The sequence below is a fragment of the Antechinus flavipes genome, chromosome 3 (assembly GCF_016432865.1).
Source record: "Antechinus flavipes isolate AdamAnt ecotype Samford, QLD, Australia chromosome 3, AdamAnt_v2, whole genome shotgun sequence".
NCBI lineage: Eukaryota > Metazoa > Chordata > Mammalia > Dasyuromorphia > Dasyuridae > Antechinus > Antechinus flavipes.
Window position 1 is genome coordinate 174143345 of NC_067400.1, and position 22635 is coordinate 174165979.

The 22635-nt window shown below is 36.6% G+C and overlaps 1 protein-coding gene across 2 annotated transcripts in view; it reads right to left on the reverse strand.

Moving 5' to 3' along the window:
• SH3RF3 (SH3 domain containing ring finger 3) overlaps nucleotides 1–22635 on the reverse strand; it is a 573569-nt gene that overhangs the window by 11713 nt on the left and 539221 nt on the right. For both annotated transcript variants that reach the window (XM_051984272.1, XM_051984273.1), the window contains one exon: nucleotides 7884–8224. In XM_051984272.1, coding sequence (XP_051840232.1) covers nucleotides 7884–8224 — 341 coding nt within the window. The remainder of the gene's footprint in view (nucleotides 1–7883; nucleotides 8225–22635) is intronic.

The window sequence follows — 22635 nt, forward strand, 5'->3', positions numbered from 1 at the left end:
GGCTATGATCTTCAGTTTATGATCATCAGCTGATTTTCACAAAGTCCCAAAATCTAAAAAGTTTTTACAAGGTTCTAAAATTAACTAGAAGGTTTTAACCATCAGGTTATGCTGAATTTTAATAAGAAACATTGAGATTTAAAAATGTTGATTAATTAGTCTTTCAAATATTAGGTAAGTTCTGTTGTTGTTCTCTTTAGCATTTATACTTAAAAAGTGCACTAAGACTTTTGAGATCCCTATATAAGGAGAACTCCTCAATAAATCTTGTTAACAGTACCAAGCTCTATTTTTTCATCCTTGTTCACATTACCTATACCCTTTGTCTGGGTTCCTGATCTTTTTTCTCTTCATTTAAAACCCTGATACCAACTTTCCTGTACTCTAGACCCTCCTTAAGCCTATTGTGGTTATTAGTCCTTTGAAGATGATCAATGATGTCTCAGAGTGATGTCTTTACTTGTTTATGAATTGGATTTAAGTGATTTGCACAAATTTGTCAGCCTTATTCCCTTTTCCAGAGTCTTCAGAATTCACTATAGTAAATTGCTTATCATCTAGAATTTTAGAGGTAGTTCTGAGTCCTTTGTCAAGAAACAATTCTTAAAAACAAACAAACAAAAAGGACTGAACTAGAAGAGCTATAGTCATACTGTTATCTCTTTAAGTGGCCTAAAAACACCTTTGATAAATAGTCTGAAGCCTTAGCAAGTGTGAGGATTTGGGCGCTGGCTACTGGATTATCTGAAGATCAATAGCTGTCTTACTCCATGCAGATCCCTGGATTGAAGACAGTTGAATCATCTCCCATTGGTTCTGCAAACTATGTTTGTGGAGGAATGGAAGTGATGTAGTTAAACAACTGCTGTACCTCAGTTAATGTTTTGGAGATAATCCAGTATTTGCTTAAAATCATCATTTCTCCAGATTGACAATTAAACTTGTGCTTGAGGACCTTAATTTCTAGCATTGTCTTGAATCAGCAGAGCTGATTGCTGCTGATGGGGGAAGAGAGCAAGCACATCTTGTGGAAGGCAGGGCCGGCTGTGAACATCTTTGTGCAGACCCAGCCTCCATGCCAGCTGGGAAAGACAAAGCTTTGCTGGGACAAGGGACGCGGAAGGCCTTGTGTGATCAAAACTCCTTCTCCTTCATCATCTCTGCCATTAATCTTGCAATTAACAGTTGTTTTTCAAGACCCAATGGCTCTGGCATATAGACTGGTGCTCCATACCTGCAAAAATCAATTGGTCATCTTTTTCTTGAGTAATAAATCTGGATGTCACTACCTGACAAATAATATGAGTTGAAATGTGCTTGGCTGGCTGAGAAGGGGAAAACAGTCATATACTGTCGTATAGATCATATTCTGTCACCTTGTAGTTTTATTCTGCTGGGGGGGATAAGGACACCCCAATTATAGGCAGAGTGGAAAAGAGAATGCATAATCTCATAAAGTCAGATGGCTTCCAAGGTGATGAATGAGAAGATCAGACTAAGTTATAAATCTACTTAGGAAAGATCCCATATGATTAATTTGGAATGCATGGGCTCTAGTGATGGACTTCATCAAGGGTCCAGTGCTTTGGGCTAGCACCTGTAATTTCAAGGTGGTATCAGAATTCTTTCCCCCTTCAGGATATTTAATTATATTCTTGTCAGAAAGAAGAAATGTGACATATTGGATATGGAGCTGCCATTGGAACTGGGAAAAGTCCAGCCTTTGATACATCCTGGCTTTGTGATCTTTGGCAAATCATTTAACCTTTCAATGCTTCAAGCATCTTTCTAAGGCCAGAGATCTTAACATTTGGGACTATGAATTTGTTTATAAAAATATTTTGGCAACCACATTTCAAAATAGTTGGTTTTCTTTGTAATCCTGGGTATTTTATTTTATGCTTTTAAAAACATTCTAAGAAAGGGGTCTATAGGGTTCAGATTGCTAAAGGGATACATGAATAAAAAAATAATTATAGCTCTAGGAATTTAAGTTACAGACTAGGTGCCAATTTGCTTTGATAGGGGGTGGTTTTTCATAGGGATTCTCTATGCCAATAAATCATAGATCTCTTCCAAAAAAAGAAAAAAAAGTTTTGTCATCTGCTTTCTTTTCTACTCTCCCTATGATTTTTATGACTTTGATTCTCTTTCCCTGGTGAAAGATAGAAATAGTTCATTGGCTATCCAGTCAAGAAGACCTGGGTTCAAACTCTGCTTCTGCCATTTACTGCATTTGTGACCTTGAGCAAGGCACTAATATCTGTGTCAGTTTTCTCATCTGTAAAATGAGGGACTTAGTCCCTGAAGTCTTTTCCAGATCTAGATCTTCTTCTGGCAGTTGGGGGAATAGAATTCAGAGGACAAGAGGTAAATTCTTGAGGTAAAAGCACAGCTTCCCTAAGGACAGACATTCTGAGTAAAGCTTCTGCAACTGTCTGATAAAGAAAGCCAACCAAGAGGTGTTCACTACTGGCTGGTCTTCCTTTAGAGTCTTCCAAATTTCTAGCAGTGGGAAGCAGCAGCTTTGGCATCTGTCTTCCTCTTGCCTCCAATGTCTGTGTTACATGCTTCTAAAAGGCAAAATTTTCTTCCTGACTTCCTAAAAGAGTCCTAGCAAGGCAAGTGGACCCAAGAGGCAAAGATCAGAGATTTCTATAGCAGGATTTCCCAAAGTCAGCTGTCCTGTGGAGTCCTCTGGGGGCTAATACAGCTGGAGTTGATCTATTATCCTCACAGCCTCCAGAAACCTGGGATTATTTGGAAGCAGTCACAAAATTCAAATACTGGAAAGCCTGATGGAAAACAATAAGCTAGGGAAAATAAAAATCTTTTATTCATACTACTTGCTTTCTTGTGTGGGAAACACCTTCTCTGTCAGAGGTGAAAGGAGGTCAGAGGGGTCAGGAAAAAGAAGCTGCTGTTCTGGGAAGGGAAATTGGTTTTTGTGCAATTGCAAATAGCAAGTTAAAGGTCTCTTCTCTGCACACAGCTGTTTGTAGATTTATATTGTTGTGTCAGTGAAGGGTTAACATGGCTGGAGATGGCTATCTAATCCAGGTTTCCAGCTGTTGATTCACCTTTTGTCTCAGGATAGCACTGAGGTATTTTATAAATCTAGAATATAACTTCCACAAAAAATAACTTCAACCTAAGAAAGGAACAAATCCATTCTTAGCTATTGCCAGTGGTCATAAAGATAGTGAGCCAAACTCCTGGCACAGTAGCCCTGTTTGCTCTGGCATCTGCATGAGTCTCTTCAGGAATGCCAGGAAGAACAAGTAGTCCCTGCGATTGCTCTGTTTAGGGCAGGACAAATGTGAACAGATGGCTGCTGGGAGGTAAGAAACAGCCCAAGCTACAATGGAGAAAACATGAGATGGTTCTTTCTTCCCTCGCTCTCTCCCTCCTTTTGCACATGCTCACACTCTGGACATTTCAACTGGTATACGAAGCTGTGTTTGGGTTCTATGTGTATTATACTACCATGCCAGAGAGAAGCAGCTAGAGAGAAGAAAAGAATATATAAATTCTTGTTTCTATTATATTTGCTTCAACTCTTTTCCCACCTCCTCTCCCTACTCCCTCATTCTTAAGGGAAAAAAATGCAAAAGATGAGATTTTTCAGCAACCAAGCAGCTCAGTTCTGGCTTTTGCCTCAGCTGCCAGATGTGACACAAACAAGCAGTTTCCAAAATGTAATTTGTTAGAAAAAAAAGTAATTTGGTGCTTCTGAGCAATTCAGTGATTTAATGAGCACAGATGGATGTGGGAAGAATTTAGAAGAGACAAGTGTTTAACATTTCAGTTCAGATTATTCTAAGGCCATGCACTAATCTTTCTGTTGCATGAAGGTAATTAATATTCCCCATTATGGGCATGAAGAGCCACAAGATCAGTTAAGGATTGCAGCTACCCTAGTGCAATGCAAGTAAATCATAAATCAATTAGTGAATCTGTCCTGCTGTGTTTAATTAAGGTTATCTCAATTACAGCTTGCTTTCAAACTTAAGACCTCAAAAATCAAAATGGTGAAAATCAAAATAAATTCTTATCACAGCATATTATAATTAGTTTTATTTGTATCATGGTGACCATCTGAGCCTTTCTGCAATAATATGAGTTCAAAATGGAGTCATCTGGTGATGATGGGTTTGAGTGGCTTTGGGTTTACCCAGTGCCAGGGGATGGACACTTCATTTCTCTGATTGTAACTGTATGGCTAGTGAGGACATTTCCTAAATCCTCATTCTTACAGAGAGGCAGTAGATCTGAAATCTTAGGAGAGCTTGTACATGACCCAGGAAGCTCTCAATGAAGGTGAGACAACAAATAGACATGTAAGTGAATGCTATAAATGATGCAGGTAACACACTGACTTCTGAGTAAGGAAGCAAGTGGTATTTCATTTGAGACATTGATAAAAGCTCTCCTTACATCCCCCTCCCCAGAGTATGTATGTATAGATAGTACACACACACAGCTGCTAGTCTTAATTTTCCCTTTTCAGCCATGTTTCCCAACTCTTTAACCATAAAAAAGTTTAGCAGGTGCTCATTCAACATTTGTCAAATGGTTGAAAGAGACAGTTGACAAATAGGGTCAGATTAATGTTTTGAATTATTTTGAGATTCCATGAAAGGGATCCTTAGAGAAATCTAAGGCAGAGTAATCAAAGTGGAATGAAACCTGAATTCATTCAGGAAGAACTGGGTTTGAATACTCAGATTCCTTCTTTATCAAATGGTAGCTCTAATTTTATACGTAATTGTGTTGTGTCATTTTTCAGTTGTGACTCCCATTTGGGTTTTTTTAAGAAACGATACTGGAGTGATATCCAGCTCACTTTACAGATGAGGAAACAGGGTTAAATGACTTACCCAGGCTCACACAGCTAAGGATCTGAAATTATACTTGAATTCAGGAATATGAGGCTTCCTGACCCCTGCCTGGTACTCTAGTCACTGTGCCAGTGACGTTATATTTTTATTATATATACATATATATAATTTAATATTAAAGTACTACTAACCTCCAGCAAGCACCAGGATGATTTCTACAGATTTTAGACTTCTTTAGGACAGAAGATATTTAGTTTTTGTCTTTGTATGCCTAATGCTTAGAAAAGTGGCTACACAATTCTAAAATGTTTGTTTAGTGGTAAGTCTTCAGAGAGGGAGATTTGGTGTCTGGCTTCTCTAGAAGTATTGTGGTCTCAGGCCTTCCCATGCCTTTAATGCTGAGATTTTTACAAAATATCTGGGGGATGAGGAGAATTAAATCCTGTACCAATGGTTTCTGTGGCCTTTTGGGCTTTTTAAAAAAAGCATTTGAAGCTCAACAAGTAGCAAAGTAAAATCCAATTAATGGAAATATACAATAAGAGTTTGTGGAATTTTCTGGATATTCAGACTATTTTGAGGATAAAATGAACTTATTTTCTGCAAAGTCCTCATATTAATTACTTTTATATGAGGACTTTGTAGGCAGAAAATTAATAATAAAGAGTAAGAAAAAATTGTTTTAGAGCTGGAGAGATCCTTAGGGATCATTTAGTATTAGGTCTATAACCAAATCACATATGGAAAAGTAGAAGGAATTGGGACTGTTCAACCTGCAAGGGAGACACATGACAGAGATCTGCAAAAACTGGAAGAACTGTCATGGAGAAGACTGGATAGGCAGCTCCATTTTAAAGAAAATTTTTCCTTGTAATGCTGGAATCTGCTCTTCCTGATCTTGATAGCTAGGTGATACAGTAATTAGAGTTGTCAGGTTGAATTCCAAAAGACTTGAATTCAAATCCAGCCCCAGACCTTTATTAGCTGTATGACTGTGGGCAATTCACTTAACAACTTTTTGCCTCAGGTTCTTCTTTGTAAAATGAGAATAATAGCACCTAGCTTACTGGGCTGCAAGTCAAATGAAATAATATCTGTAAAATGTTTTTTACAAACTTTATCATCATCATTATTATTAATCCTGGGTCTTTTCGTTACTTATTCACTGAACCTTTTTCCATTTTCTATACAGAGCAACAGCAGAAAAGTCTATTCCTACATGGGTGAAAAGGCTAGACTTAGATCATTTCTCTTCTACCTCTAAGATGTCAAGTCTTTAATGTCCTTTTTTACAGTCAGTCAAAAAACATTAATTAAGTAGTTACTACATGACAGACTGTGCTAAGCATAGGAGTGACACAATCCTTACCCACAAGGAGGTCACGTTTTACAGATGAGGAAATGAAAGCATTGATATTATTAGGTAGATTCCCCTGTGCTTCAACTTTCATAGTGAAAATGCTTCCAAAATGCATCAGCATTGCTTATTTTGTTATTTATTTATTTATTTTTGCTGAGACAATTGGGATTAAGTGACTTGCCCAGTGTCACACAGCTAGGAGGTATTAAGTGTCTGAGACCAGATTTGAACTCAGGTCCTCCTGACTTCAGAGCCGGTGCTCTATCCACTGAACCACCTAGTTTCCCTTATTATTATTATTAAAAATAAAGGCCCCAGTTTCTTGTTTTGACAAAAAACAAACAAGCTAGAAAAATAAACACAAAAAACCAGTCCTTTGATAGCTGGAGATCTTAAATGGCCTGAATTCTGAATATCAATTCTAAATATCATTGATAGCTATACAAGGTAAAGGGAGATCTGCTACCTATATCCTGTGCTCAGAAAGTATTCCAGAAAGTTTTGTTTGTGATTTAAAAAAAACACTCTCCCCCAACCTAAATATTTCATATGTACTAATTTTGTTGTAATTTGCTTCTCTCTTCTGAAAGATGAGGAGAATAATTAATTAATTAACTAATTAATTCTTCTAGTGAATTCCATTCTGGCTGTCACATATTTTTACTGTAACCAGGCTTATGTTTATAACATACTTATAAATTAGAGAGGCAATATAGTTCTTTTTAAAAGATCTAAAAAGGTCTCCAGACAAGCCTGCATTTAAGGTGGCATCTTCTGTACAAATTGGGTGGATTTTTATAGCCTACAGCTTTCCTTCTTACTTCTTGAGGTCAGAGAATGCAAGTAGGCTCCTCCTCCTTTTTTGCATAGAAGTTTCTTTTTTTTTTTTTTGAAAATATAATTTTTTTCTACCTAATCGAGTAAAAGATGGCCCTTTCTGAAGTTTCTCATTGGTGGCCCAGAGTTTCAACTTTATCTAACACATATGGTTCAGCAAATTAAAGATATCTATCTGACTGAACCTTAAACAGGACACCCAGATCTTTTATCTCTATCTCCTGAACCAAGGATTCAGTAAATTTGTAAGGTCTGAGTTGGTCTTTTCAGGGGAAAGTTTACATTTGACAAGGTAGATTTAAATTGCAATAAAAGTTTCTGTGAGATACACAGAACTTTCCAACAATGAAAACTAGAAAAGACTTTCTGACAGAAGCTATGAAATCTCCTTAGGAGATATATAAGAATATGAGAAATTACACAACTAGGAAAATCAAAGCAAAGTCTATACACAGACTAATTGTTTTTATGAAGAAAATAACCTCTGATTTTGTCACAGAATGTTTGGTACTTCCTAAAATATTGGGGAGATTCAGGAAAAAAGTCTCAATCTGCTTCTGATGGAGGTAAACATTTCAATTCCATCATAAGGTTTTTAGCTTGTTTGTAATGCGTTATCTTCTTCACTGAAAGTGGCCTGCATAGGAAAATGGGTCTAAAACTGGAAGGAGCCTTAAATGTCATCTAATAAAATCCCTTTGTTTTAAACAAGAATTTGAATTCATGTCTCATTTAGTATTCTTTCCATTGGACCATGATGCCTTCCCATGTTAAGATTGAACAACCTTTCTCCGGTGTCACAAGGAACAGGGAAAGATACAAATCTATTTTCCTTAACTCATTACCTTTCTCGGGGCAATGGCTTGGGCTCTGGACGGATGGCTGCCATAGAAGGCGGAGGCTGTCTAACTGGAGATGATATGGAGAAATTCAGATCCAAAGACCCAGTCTTCCGGTGCAGTGGTTCCATCCCCATAGCCCCTTGCATCTCACTCTCGATTGGGCAGGAGCCAGCCCTTCCATGGCTAGACAGCAATGACACTTCAGGTCCCACAGCACCCTGGAGAGCTCCCTCAGCAGCTGCTGCTTGGGGGTCATGAGTCGGGGACACAGATGGGGGTGAGCGGGACTTCTTTTTGGTAGATGCTCCTGCTAGAAGTTTCAACAGTCCGCTTTTCTTCTCTTTCTGGAAAAAAACCACACACAAAATAGAAACCAAATGTGTTAATTCTTTCGAATTCCTATGTGGCTAGCATGAGAAGGTCAGCCTAATTCTATTTGAAACACAAAAACCAGAGTTATTAAGTTAGAAGAAGAAAACAAGCTGTTTCAAACTTGTTTTCCTTTCTATTTCTGAAGCCAGTCAAAAGTACACAAAACAGATAAAACATGGCCAACACATTTGGGGAAATTGTTCAAAAGGGATGTGCTCTTCTGTACTGTCTTAATGAATGGATGCTTCTCCTTATTATATTTCAATAGGTCAAAGATACTTTTTTTGTGGGATTTCGTTGGTGTGGAAATTCCTTTCATTGACACATATTGGAGCCATCTACAATATAACTTATTTGGTTGCTTGAAGCTCAAAGAGTTTAAGCAATTTGTAGTGTCAGAAATGAAATTTGTACTCAGATCTTGGACCCAGTGACTCTATCACTCTATTCAATGCTGTTATGCCTCTTAAATGGCTTCTTTCTTTTATGTGAAAATTCAATGGCTATCACTCATGAAAATATTGAAAACCCAAAGGCCAGTTGAAAAAACTACTAATCTCACATTCTAGCAATGACTTTTATTTCCCATCTCTACCCTCCAGTTTATAAACTATAAAAGGAGACATGAATAATAATACACATTTTTGGTAATATGCAATATACTCTTTATTAACACTTCAAAAGACTTATAGAAGGTCATTCAATGTTAGCTGACTTCTCTTCATCCAGTTTTTGCAAGTCAGCTTTGAAGTTTAAATGGCAACATATTAAGCAGTTTTAGTAATCTCCTCAAGATTATATTTACCCAAACTATAACAGAATTCACAGGGCTATGTCTATTACCCATTTTTATTCCAGGAAGCCTACAGCTTGAACTCCAACTGCATTAGAATTCATAAAGATTGATCGCATAGCACTTGTAACCCCTTCTTTTCCCCCGGTCTTGAACTTTGAGCAAAATATTTCTCTTTGTTTCTTAATTTTATTTTGTGAGGTTCATTGACTTACAAGTTCTGTATCCCACTGGATTGTTAGTATTCTAGAATGTTTTTAATTCCTTATTTAGACTTTTTAAACTGTCTTTTTATTAGAGTATGTTATATTCAAATATTATTTAAAATCTGTACTAAAAACTTCAGGGACATGGGGTTGAGCAAAATTGTCTAATTATTTTATTATAGGCTCCCTGGGAAAAATTCCCAGCAATTTCTAAAGTCCCATATATCTTCCATTCACAGGCATCATTAAAAAAAAACATCGACCATAATTTTACTTATATTCCTTTTTCTGTACAAAGTGTCCTATATGAGACATGAAATTCTGTAGTCACATGCATTCACTGAGAAATTAATTTATCTGGAAAGTCAAGATCAATTTTTAGCAAAAATGCTGGAATCTACTCCAGCTCATCTGCAGTGTTTCATGGTCCTGCTGAGTCTGCTTCCAGGGTTTCCCCTTGGGTCTCCCCCTCTCTCTATCCGTGGACAGAGATAAAAAATGGGCATATTAATCCCTCTTGCACTAACAACAAAAAGAAGGTTGAGTACTTGGAAACAATCAATTTTTGGCTTACTTTGCTGCTGAGGAAATATTCTAGTTGAACCACTACACTCCCAGCCTTCGACCCCTCTACTCCCCTAACACACACACACACACACACACACACACACACATACACACACACACACACACACACACACTCATTTTAAGGGAAAGAGATATGAAGGACTATCACAACATTCTGGCCAATATTGCATATTAACAAAGACTGTGAAATAACTGGAAAATTTATCTAACTTTAAAGTTATGAGGCCCTCCTTTCAGCATCCTCCCACTAGGAAGCTCCAACAATTCTCCAAGAACATGAACATTCCCATTCCATAAAGTCCCACCCGTCTGTCCCAAATGAGAACATCTGTGTTTGTCAAATACATATTCAGAGACTGTTCACCTTCAGGTCATTTACATGATACAATAACTACTCCAGAGAATGCCTTCTCTGATTAAATCCATGATTTCTTGGGGCTCCTTTATTTACAATATACTGCATTGACAATCATTTTATTTGCATCATACAGTCACTTTCTTGGAAAAATACAATTGGACTTAGCAGTCAATAGGCCTTGAATTGTTTTACAATTGAGATGATAGATTTTCACTAATCCTTAACCAAGCTCAAGTGATCCATGAAGTTTAAGCATGTGGACTATGGCTATGGTATTGAATAAATCCATCAGCAAGTTTTGAAAATGAATCACCTAGATTCAGGCCAGTTGGTGATAGAGAGAGCCATCTGCACCCAGAAAGAAGACTGTGGGGCTTGAGTGTGGATCATAACATAATATTTTCACCTTTTTGTTGTTGTTTGCTTGCAGTGTGTTTTCTTTCTTATTTTTTCCTTTTTGGTCTGATTTTTCTTGTGCAGCATGATAATTGTGAAAATATGTATAGAAGAATTGCACATGTTTAACATATATTGGATAACTTGCTGTCTAGGGGAGGAGATGAGGGGAAGAGAGGGAGAAAAAATTGGAACACAAAGTTTTGCAAGAGTGAATGTTGAAAACTATCTATACATATATTTTGAAAATAAAAAGCTTTTTTTTTTTTTTTTTTTTAAAGAAAACCAATCACGTATTATATTCTAGGCATTCTGCTAGGTCTTGAGATACAAAGAAAAAAATAAAATTGACAAATCTAAATATATATAAGATATATATTCTCTGGGAGAGAGGGCACAAACAGTTGCAGAGATTAAAAAAAGGCTTCTTGCAGAAGTAGGGCTTGCACTGAAGGAAGGATAGTATTCTGTGAAGTAAAGGTAAGAAAGGATGGTGGTTTCAGGTATGTGGGATGGCCAGTGAAATGGTATGAAGAGAGAATGTTGTATATGAAAACAAAGAACAGGGCATTTTGGCTGTGATACAAGAGGATAGACCCATGCTAGACTATGGATGGGAAGCACATGGCTTCATTAATACTATACTTTAAATAAACTAGGCTAATTTGTCACAGATTCTTGCTTATCTCTGTGTTAATAATGGATAAGTGTCCCAAAGTACACATTCTATTACTTAAATTGGACTTCAGATGACTTGAGAGTGAACCCTAACACTTCTGTTTCTTTGATATCCTATAAAGGTGAGCAGTTCAGCACACACTTTATATTTAATGCATATGGTTTTGTTAAATGGGTTGGGTCAACCCCCTCTGGTGAACTTCTGGGAAAAAAATGGGCAAAAGCTACTACCCAGGATGGTCACAGATGTTTTTTTTTAAATTTTTATTTTTAGTTCCAAATTCTCTTTCTTTCTCCATCCCTTCCCTTACCCACTGAGAAAGCAAGAAATACTATATGCATTATACATAGGAAGTCACGTAAAACATATGTCTATATTAACCATCATGGATGCACAGATGGATGAAACCACGGAATTGAGGGTCCATTTGAGTTTATGGGTAAACACTGCTTGACTACTGGGAAACCAAAACAAAAATTCTGCATGACAGTAGAAATCTAGAGAGAATGAAAACCTCTTAGGATATCTAGTTCCACCCTTTAATTTTATAGAAGTGAAAGTGATTTGAAGAGGGCAAGTGATTTGTCAGAGAATTTGAACCCAATGTATTCTGACTACAGAGTTAATTTCTAAGGTAGCATATTTAAGAAATTTCCACATCTACTTGATATCTGGTCTATCTGTATGTTTGGAGTAAACTGGGGAGGACAAAAATAGATTTTAGTCCTATTAGTTAGATGATAAGAGCTTTGAAAACCATATCATTCAGAGATTTGGGGTGTTTATTAGGGAAAAGATATTACATGAAAAGGCATTATATCCGTTTAGAATGTATACTCCTTTAGAGAGAAGACTTTATTTTTTCTTTGTATCCCCCTCAGTGCTAACACATTGTCTGGCACACAGGTATGTAATAAATGATTGTTGAATAGCTGATTATTCTATTTGATCTCACAGGACCAAATCAGGAGTGATGAGAGAAGGTGGTTCCAAAGAGACAGATTTACATATAATATGATTGTGGCTGGGGAGAAGGGAAAGCAGAATGGGGGGTAGATTACTAACCAACAGTTGAAACTATAAAAACGTAGAGAGTTCTCTCTGGAAGCTGTAAGTTTTCCATCACTGGAAGTCTTAAAGCAGAAAATGGATTACCACTTAGGGGAGGAGTAGGTTTGTATGGTAGATCCCTGTTAAACTTTAATTCATACTGAATGACTTCTGAGATTTTTGAGTATCTCTGGTTCTGATTACAGATTGTGTTTCACCTCTGACTCTTAAAATCCTAGCTGTTATTAGGGCCCAGATTAACTGTTTCATGAAGCCTTTTCTGATCCTCCTTGGCAAAGGTGATCTTTCCTTTGAACTCTATACATTACTTCTTATGCCCATTTTAGGTTCTCCTTTATATTTTGCATTATATTTATTTGTGTAAGTGTCTTATTTTCATAGTTATAAGTTTATTAAGAGCAGAGACTCCATATCATTCACTTTGTCTAACACAGTTGTACTGTGATAAGGGTTAGTATTGTGGGTCATGGCCCCATATGGAATTGAGTAACAATGTGGGGGTTGCAAAAATTTTAGCAACAGTAAAAGGTCAAATATTCCACCAAGATTTAATTCTCTATGCAAAAATAAACAAGCACATCCAACTCATTAGTGTGCAAATTTGCTTTCACCTTTAATAAATGGTACAATTATATGTATGCCAAAGAAATGTCTTAAAATAAATTTCTTTATGATTTATTATCAGTAAATGTTTGGTTTGCATACCTATTTCATATACCTGTATGTATTACATACAATTTCTCAAATGAAAAGGGGCTATGAATGGAAAAAGTTTAAGAAGTCCTGATTTAGGCCAATCTCACAAAGTTTAGAGAAAGCTTGGACCTAAAGTTTTAGGAGGAATTTCCTCAATTAAGAGTTTCCTATGGCAATGAAATCACAGATTTAATCTCTATCCCTTATTCCTACATTGCCACACTAAGTAAATATCTGTTGAATGAATCTGTTTATCCCATAATTCAATGGAAAGCATGAGCAAAGTTAGGAACATTTGAGAAATGATAATATACAATACTCTAGAATTTCAGCCACTGTTACCATAGGCTACCATGTAGGCGTAATGAGTAGCTGCAAGTTGTATAATTTCTAAGGCATCTGGAAGACTTTTCTCTTTTCCCACCCCCTAAAATTTTCACTCACAAGCCTTTCATTATTTCCTAGAATTCTACCATTAGAGATTCATTTCTCAGAATCACTGCCTATTAAAATATAAATATTTTCTAAAGGGGGTAACACATGGTGATGCTCTCAGTCATTAATGTTTTGGGATGAAATAGTTCATCAGAACATAATTAAAAGTTGGGAGAGAGATTTTGATAGTAGAGGAGCAGAATACTTCAAAAGAATAAAATGTGGGACACCTGGTTAGAAAACAATTTCTTTGAAAAATCGAGGAGTTTGTCTGGATTTCTCATTTTTGATCAAAACAGGTAATTTGATTTTAAACTTCATAGGAGCAATCACTCAACCAAGGAGTATTTATCACCTGCTTACTATGTTTCTAACATTTTGCCAGAGTTACAAATTGGATGAAATAATTCCTACTCATAATAGGCTTATGGAGGAGGTTCCTACATAGTCAAAATCAACATATACCAATAAATAGGTTTGCTCCTTTGTGATCAGTCAATATATACTAACTTACTGATACTTACAATCCTGAAAAGTAAGTGCTATTGTTATCAACCCCATTTTACAGATGAGAAAATTGAGACAGAGATTAAATGTCTTGCCTGCCTAAGGTCACACAGCTAGTTTCTTTACTTTAAAATGACAGGCTTGGATTAGACTCCTTTTGAGGTCCCCTTCAGCCCACCTAGAGGTAGGTAGGTGATAAGGTGGACAAAGGGCTGGGCTTGGAGTTAGGAAGGCTTGAGTTCAGGTCTAATTTCAGACATTCACTGACCCTGTCATTTAACCTCTGTCAGCTTCAGTTTCCCCTATTGTAAAATGGATTTAATAATAATACCTCCCTCTGAGATTGTTGAGAAAATAAAATATTTGTAACATTCTTGGTTCAGTTCTTAGCACACAGGCATTTAATAAATGCTTGTTTTCTTCCTTTCTGCCAGTTTTAGAGCTATAAGCCTGATTCAGCAAAAAATAATTACTTTTAGGCCGCCAGAGGGCACTTGTCTCTTCCTTTACGAACACTTTCCCAAGTCGTCAAAGGTTTGGCAGTTACCTTATCCATGTCCCAACCCACTCTCTCTCACCCAAATGCTGGGGGTTCTCACTGCTCTAGGTTCTCCCTTGGGATGTACATGAAATAAGGGGAAACAAGGTTGATTGAGAGTGTGATCAGCAGATGTAATCAAATTAAGAGCAAGACATCCACAATGCAAATGGAAGATCTAAGAGAATGAATTTACAACAGATTATGTTGGCTAGTAGGATGTAATGATGTTGCTAGTGGTATATTGCTTTCTAAGTAGCAAGTGAAGGCTTAATAGAGTTGATGAATGTGAAATAATGCCAAACCAAAACTAAGTCAGTTAAAGTGATCGTAAAATGAGCAAGAAATTGTCCAAAAAGAGAATTATGAAATTGAGTACCATAAATCTAAAACAATTTAATAGGAAATTTCGTTTAAAAACGCAATCCCAAGTAAAAATATGAATGGCAAAGATGTATTTAAAATGCCAGCCAAGTGGAAGATCTGAGTAGAAATATGGATCACATTACTCATTGCCAAATATCTAGTAAATTCAATCTAGAGATAGTCGGAATTCCTAGTGGGCCTTTCTCTTAATGCTTGGACTGAGTTTTAAACCAATTCATAAGGCACTCTTGGACTTTACTTACTTAGAGTAGTTGAAGGGAAACCCTAAGTTTTGGGGGCTGAACGGAAATATTTTCTTGCCTAGTGAGTGACAAATGGAATGCGTTCTGTTTCTTTGGGGCCTTCTTCCAGATGACTACTTATTTCTGGTATGCACCGATATGTTTCAATTATTCTGATAGAATAGAAAGATCCTAGAGGTAGGGATTCTTTCATTTCTTGACTTTGTCTTCTCAGCTGCTAGCCAGCACCTGGTAATGCAGGTCCTTATTAAAGGTTTGTAGATTCATTTTCTGACTGACATTCAATTCTGGCAGTGTGATACTGCTATTTCAGCAAACTTCTGCAAGTTTTGTAGATCTTGGAATACATTTAACTAGAAGAGGAACGGTTTAATGAAGAAAGGCTGGTCATTTCACATGAGCTATGTTTTTGTATGTATTTTTATAGTTCTCATCACCATTAAACTTGTTTATATGAATCCTCTGGCCATATATCCTTTTAAATAGTATTTTAAGTACTTTATATATACCATCTCATTTGATTCTCATACAAATTTTATGAGGTAAATATAATAAGTATCAGCCCCTTTAACAGATGAGGAAATTGAGTCAGTCAGTCAACTGTCAACAAACAGCTAATTAGAATCTATTACTTGCCAGGCACTATGCAAGGCTCTGGCAATATAAAGAAAAGCACAAGATAGTGCCTATTCTCAAGAAGATCTGAGTTTAATGGGAAGATAAATGAAAACAACTATATTCAAACAAGATCTCCCTCTCCCTCTCCCCCTTCCTTCCTCCCTCCCCTCCTCTCTTTTTCTCTCTCTCCCCCTCCCTCCCTCTCTCCTCCTTCTCTTCCCCCCTCCTCCTTTCACCCTCCTTCTCTCTCTCTCTTTCTCTCTCTCTCCTCTCTCTCTCTCTCTCTCTCTCTCTCTCTCTCTCTCTCTCTCTCTCTCTTCTCTCTCTCTCTCTCTCCCCTTTCCCTCTCTCTCCTCCTTCTACCCTCCTTCTCTCTCTCTCTTTTTCTTTCTCTCTCTCTCTCTCCTTCTCCCTTCTTCCTTCTCCCTTCTCCCTCCTTCCCTTCCCCTCTCTCTCTCTGTCTCTGTCTGTCTGTCTGTCTCTCTCCCCCTCTCTCTCCTTCCCTTCCTCCCTTTCTCTCTCTGTCTCCCTCCCTCCCCCTTCTACTCTCTCTCTCTCTCTCTCTCTCTGTCTCTGTCTCTGTCTCTCTTCCCCCCTCCCTTCCCCTCCCTCCCTCCTTCTCTCTCTCTCCCCCCTCCCTCCCTCCTTCTCTCTGTCTCTCTCTCTGGGTCTCTCTATCTCTCTTTCTCTCTGTCTCTGTCTCTCCCTCTCCTTCTCTCTCTCTCTCCATCTATGTATCTATGTAAATTGGAGGTAATAACCAAAAGAAGATACTGGCATTAATGGGGATTGGTCTTAGGGACATTAAGATCTTTGTGTCTGTCTCTCTGGCAGCTGTCAGAAGAGGAATTTGAATCCATTTCTTTCCAAACTTCAAATTAATGATTAAATCTACTATACTGTGCTTTCTCTGTAAAAGTATAAAGCTTTTTAACATAGCAATGAATGAAAATATAGATCTTAGTGGATAACATGTACCTCTTCCATTTTGAGGTTACCTACCCACAGGCCTTCAATCAGCAACAATTTTTTGTTCTGAGGAAAAAGAGAGACAAACAGACAGGCTGAGAGACAGAGACAGTAAGAGCAAAAGAGACAGAGATAGAGATAGAGACATAGAGACACAGGGAGAGACAGAGAGAGATGAAGAGAGACACACACAGAAAAGAGATAGAAATAGAGACACAATACACAGAAAGACAGAGACAGAGAGAGCACAAGCGTTTACATTAATAAATACATTTATTAAATACTTATGTTTAGCACTACAAAAAACTCTGGAGACACCAAGTAAAGCATAAGACAGTTTCTGCTCATCAGATGTCTAGGTGTCCTTATGATCAGAGGAAAATGGAAGAAAATAGATATCATATTATATTATAATTAAAACATATTATTATAATTATATGTATTATATAATTATATATATGAAATTTTAAATTATCTTTGATTCCAATTCTTTTTCATCTCCTAAACTATTCCTATTATATTATAATTAAAATATTTTCTAAGAATAACCTTATCCTAATTAGTAGCAGAAAGCTACTAAATGGAAATAAGGATAAGAACTGGACATGATGAATTCATTAGTAGAAGGTCCTCTTGGATGAATATACTCCCTCTACCAATGGAGGATGGCACCCTCTTTGTCAAAGAGTTTGAGGAGTTAACTGACTTGCCCAGAGTCCCACTGCTAGTCACTGTGTGAGGTTGGATTTAAAATCTAGGCTTGGCACTATCCACTAAGCCACCCTTCTTAATTTCAGTATTTTCCCTCTTTTAATTATTTCCTATTTATCCTGTGTATAGATTGCTTTGTATATACTTGTTTGCATGTTGTCTCCCTTGTTAGACTGTAAACTGCTTGAGGACAGGGTTTGTTTTTTTCCCCTCTTTTGTATTCCTCTGCTCAGCAGAGTTCTTGGCACACAATATGGGATTAATAAATGTTTTTTGATTGATTGATTACATCTTGATTTAGGGGTGCCTATACCAGAGTTAGTGAGAAGGAGGAGGAGGAGATATCAGTTAGTCTAAACAACATAGTTATTGAATAGAAACTTCAGGAAAATGATTGAAGAAACTTTAAAATTTAGTTAAAATGAGATTAGGTAATTATGTGAATACTTTAATTCCTTGTGCTACCTATGGTTCTCTAAATAAGTTGATGGAATTTTGCTGAAGAAGGAAAAATGCCTCATGCTTCCTCATCGTTGCTTCTTGCTACAAATAGTGAGTGTTTGCTTTTGTGTTTGGCTTTTTCTGCACTATGAAATGCCACCCTTTGAATCCTGGAGTTTTCTGAGGCTTGTTGAATCAGTCAGCAGGAACCCTACATTAATGAGTCCTTGGATTTGACCTCAATATGGGCCAGTTAGCTTTCCCTTACTCTCCAGTTACTATCTCAAATCATAAGCCCAGTTAGTTCTCTTTTAAACACAAGCCTTTTAAAGAAGGTAGACCATCTGAGAGTGTATGGAATAGCACGGATTAATTACTGTTAAAGACCAAAGAACCATGAAGCATTTATTAAGTATTCCCAGAACCGTACTGGGCATTTTGGGAATTAAAAAAAAAAAGACATGCTACCTGGCATTAAGGAACTAATCTGCTTAGAGAGACAAATGTATATAAATTAGAGGGATATTTAATAAAATATACATTAAAATACTCTCTAAAGCCATTAATGTTCTAATTGTCAAATTCAGCAACATATTTTTTCATTTTATTCCTAATGCTGAATTGAAAATTCTTTTTATCTTCTTGGAATTTTAAGCAATTGTGAGTCTGATATTTTATTTGGAATCAAATCCATTGTGTTCATTTCTTATCTTTTCTATTCTTTCTTCAGGATGCAATTTGGGCACCATCTTTTATACAAATTCCCAAATCCCTCAAATGCTAGTGTCCTTTCTCCTGAAATTGAATTTCTCTGTATTTATTCTCTTCATATTTATTCTGTATGTACAGAATAAATTTCCTGCAGTTCCCTCTCAATGGCTCTTCTTTCTGACCCCATCAAAACCTTAGCTCTCCCAGGTCTGAAATATGGCCTGCATTCACTGCTCATTCCCCTCCCTCAACAATTTTTAGGATTCACTTGATTTAATTGTATCACTTCATTGGACTCGTAAGCAACTTGAGGGCAGGTGGTTTTCTTGCTTATATTTGTATCCCTGTTGCTTAACTGCACAGTGTCTGGAATATAAGAGTGTTTACTAAATATTCTAATTTTCTCTCCTTTTTCTGTGTCTTTGTTTCTGTCTCTCTTTGTCTTTCTCTTCACTCTCTGTTTCTCTCTCCCTGCTTCTCTTTTTGTAGCTTCCCCTATTAGAATATAAGAACCTTGTGAGTACACAATTTTTCCTTGCATTCATTTGGTTGACATGAAACACTTTGTTAAGCTTAAAATGCTATTATTACAGTATTTGTGTTTCTAGTTTTTTAGCACAATGCCTTGCACATAATAGAGGCTCTGTTGGTTGATGGATATTATAAGCGTTTTGAGATGAGGAACTCTGTTTTTACTTAAGTTTTTATCTCCCTCAATTCCTAGCCCCTGTTTTGTTCCTAATAATCACAATAAATGAATGAATCCATGGGAGTGACATTAGGAATGGTTTGTGAGCATTAGAAAGGAAAGCAAGGGGATAACTAAGTAATCTCTCTCTCTCTCTCTTTTTTTTTTTGGTCAGGGTTACTAGATTAGGGCAATGCTGTAGATGTAGTTAATTTGGATTTTGATAAAGGTTCTAACTATCTTTTTAGAAAAGATAGAGAAAGGTGTGCTAAACCAGTAGTGCTTAAACTCAGTCTCAGAAGTTCTTTACCCTCTTATAAATTATTGAGAATTTCCTCCCCCAAGAGCTTTTGTTTATATGAGTTTATATATATATATATATATATATATATATATATATATATATATATATATACATACACACACACCATATTAGAAATTAAAACACTTGATATTACTATTAAATAATTTTAACTTTGCAGATCTCATGAAAGGAAAGGGTACCACCAAGGGTCCCAGATCATATTTTGAGAATTGTACTAGAAGATGATTCCACTAGGTATATGTATATGGAGTTGGTTGAATGAATGGACTCCCAGAAGTTGTCATTACTGGAATAATATTAACATGGAGGCAGAAGTTTCTGGGATGCCCCAGGAATCTATTCTTGGCATGTGTTCATCAACACCTGTGACTTAAATGAAGGCATAGATGGCAAGCTTACCAAATGTACAATTTAATAAAGAAATAATAGGATTAATAAGGAAATAATAGGAATGGTTTAGGAGATGAAAAAGAAGATGGGGTCAAAGATAATTTTAAATTTCAAACCCTAGAGTTTGGAGTTCTCAGTGTGTCCATACTCTTATATTTATACGGAAAGGCCACATTAGGAGAATTTTTTCCCAACTTGTGTCAAAAGTTAGGTATATAAAGAGATTGTTTTTGTCAGTTATTTTTTTTAGTCACATATGACTCTTCATGATCCCATTTGGAATTTTCTTGGCAAAGACAGTGGAGTGGTTTGTCATTTTTTTCTCTAGCTCATTTTACAGATGAGAAAACTGAGACAAACAGGGCTAAGTGACTCGCCACTTATTAGCACACAGCTAATAAGTGTCTGAGGTCACATTTTAATTCAAACCTTCCTGACTCCAGGTCTATTCACTGTACCATTTAATTATCCCTCAGTTCAACAGGAAACACAAAATATATACAGAAAAGATAATTCAAAATAAAATGCTCCACATGCAAGTCAGTTTTTTTATCTATAAAACCCCAACAGGAATTCAGAGGATGAAGAAAACACTCCTTGCTGGTTGGGGGGTAATAGACAAGCAGGTCTTTGCTTTACCTTTAATGGAGAGGAAGCTACTGGATTTCCTGAGAGAGATAAGGGGTGAAGAGATTCCAGATGTTTAGAAGGCTGTGAAATAAGGCTGGAAAATTATATTGGGCCCAAATTTGTTGTGAGTTGAATTGATGAATGAGTTTATTGGAAATCCATCCTTTACCACCATCACACAATAACCTCATCTCAATTCATATCTACCATCCATTTAAAATTATGATGGCTATTGTCTGCCAATCTCCAGGACCCTCTCCTTCTTTCCTCAGTGAGTTCAGTGCCTTTTTCATAATCCTTCTCTCCTTCCCAAATCCTGTCCTCATTTTAAGATACTCCAACTTATATAATGAATGATACTCCTTTAAACACCCAAATTTTACAATTTTTCAACTTTATATTATCTATTCCTTTATCGCCTTTCAAACACAAAGATGGTCACATCCCTGATTCTGCCATTATACACAATTATACCACTTTCATGTTCCTGAACTCTGAAATTTCCTTATCTGATTATAATTTCTTTAAATTCACCTTTCCCCCTGCCTTTCAAACTCAAATGCTATTTTTTAAATCCACCCCATGACCATTTAATCACTCATTCCCTCAGTTCTTTCCTAGATTATCACTCCTATACTAGTAACTCTATCTTGATACTTTAGAAAACCATTTCAATTTTATATTGTCTTCTCTTGAGTTCTTTGCCCCATTATCATGATCTTGCTCTGCCAAGCTTCAGTCTTGGATCACTCCCACCATCTGCTGTTTTTTTCTCTTTTGCATAAAATACTGAACAAAAGCTGAAATTGTAAAACTATTATGACTGGGTCCACTGCAAATTTATTTTACATAACCTTAAATAGGCCCTCAATGCTGCAAGGTAATCCTTTTGTACATCCATAACTAAGTCACTCAGCACAACGGCTCTTCCAAATGTTTTCATCACTCTCAAACACTCCACAGTTTCCCCTTTATCCCTCTGCCTGCCACATAGCAGGCTCTTAAGTGTTTATTGACTGACTGAGGGCCTCTAAACAAGGGGATGATGTCATCACAGCTGAGCACTGAGGATGTTAATTTAGTAGCATTTGAGGTTGGATGGGCTAAATTGAGTAATCTACTTGCTTCCATTACCAGGGATAAAAATGATCAAATAGCTTAGTTCTTATGCTACATACCAAGAAAGTATTGTCACATTAGTTCTGTAGAAAATACCAAGAAACTCAGGACCTGTCCTTTATTGCCTGTACAACTTCAAGGAGATCATTTAACCTCTCTTAATCTTAGTTCTTTAGTTGCAATAATAATAATAATGATGATGATGATGATAACATATATATTCCAGGTTCTATGCTAAGTACTTTACAATTACTGTCCCATTTGATCCTTACAATAATCCTATGGGGTAGGTATTATCATTATTTCCATTTTGCAGATGAAGAAACTGAGGCAAATAGAGATTAAGTGACTAGCCCAAGCTGACACAACTATTAAGCATCTGGGCTCAGATCTGAATTTGGGTTTTTCTGACTCCAGGTCCAGTGCTCTATCCATTGTGCTATTTGAATTTGCAAAATGAGAAGATTGAATTCCATGGTCTCCAGGGCTTGACCTACTTTAAATCTATAGTCCCTATTCTAATGAGGATTTGACAGCATAAATCATATAAATTTCAACCTTCCCAATACTCAAGTTTTATTAGTTGTTCACATAATTTTTCTATCATACTCTTTAAACATTTTCAGTAAAGCATCATGATCGGCTTTATGTGTATACATACACACACATATATTTTGACTAACTCATATATATATATACATATGTATTTTTATAAACCCATATACATATAAACACACACACACACACAAACATGTATATATATATAGTGCTAACCCCACTTTTTAAAGCTGATAGCTAATATTTCTGAATCAGTCACTCCTGATTAAACATGACTGATTGGCTTCTTTATCTGTCTTTGGCAAGGATTGACAGGATGGATGGTTG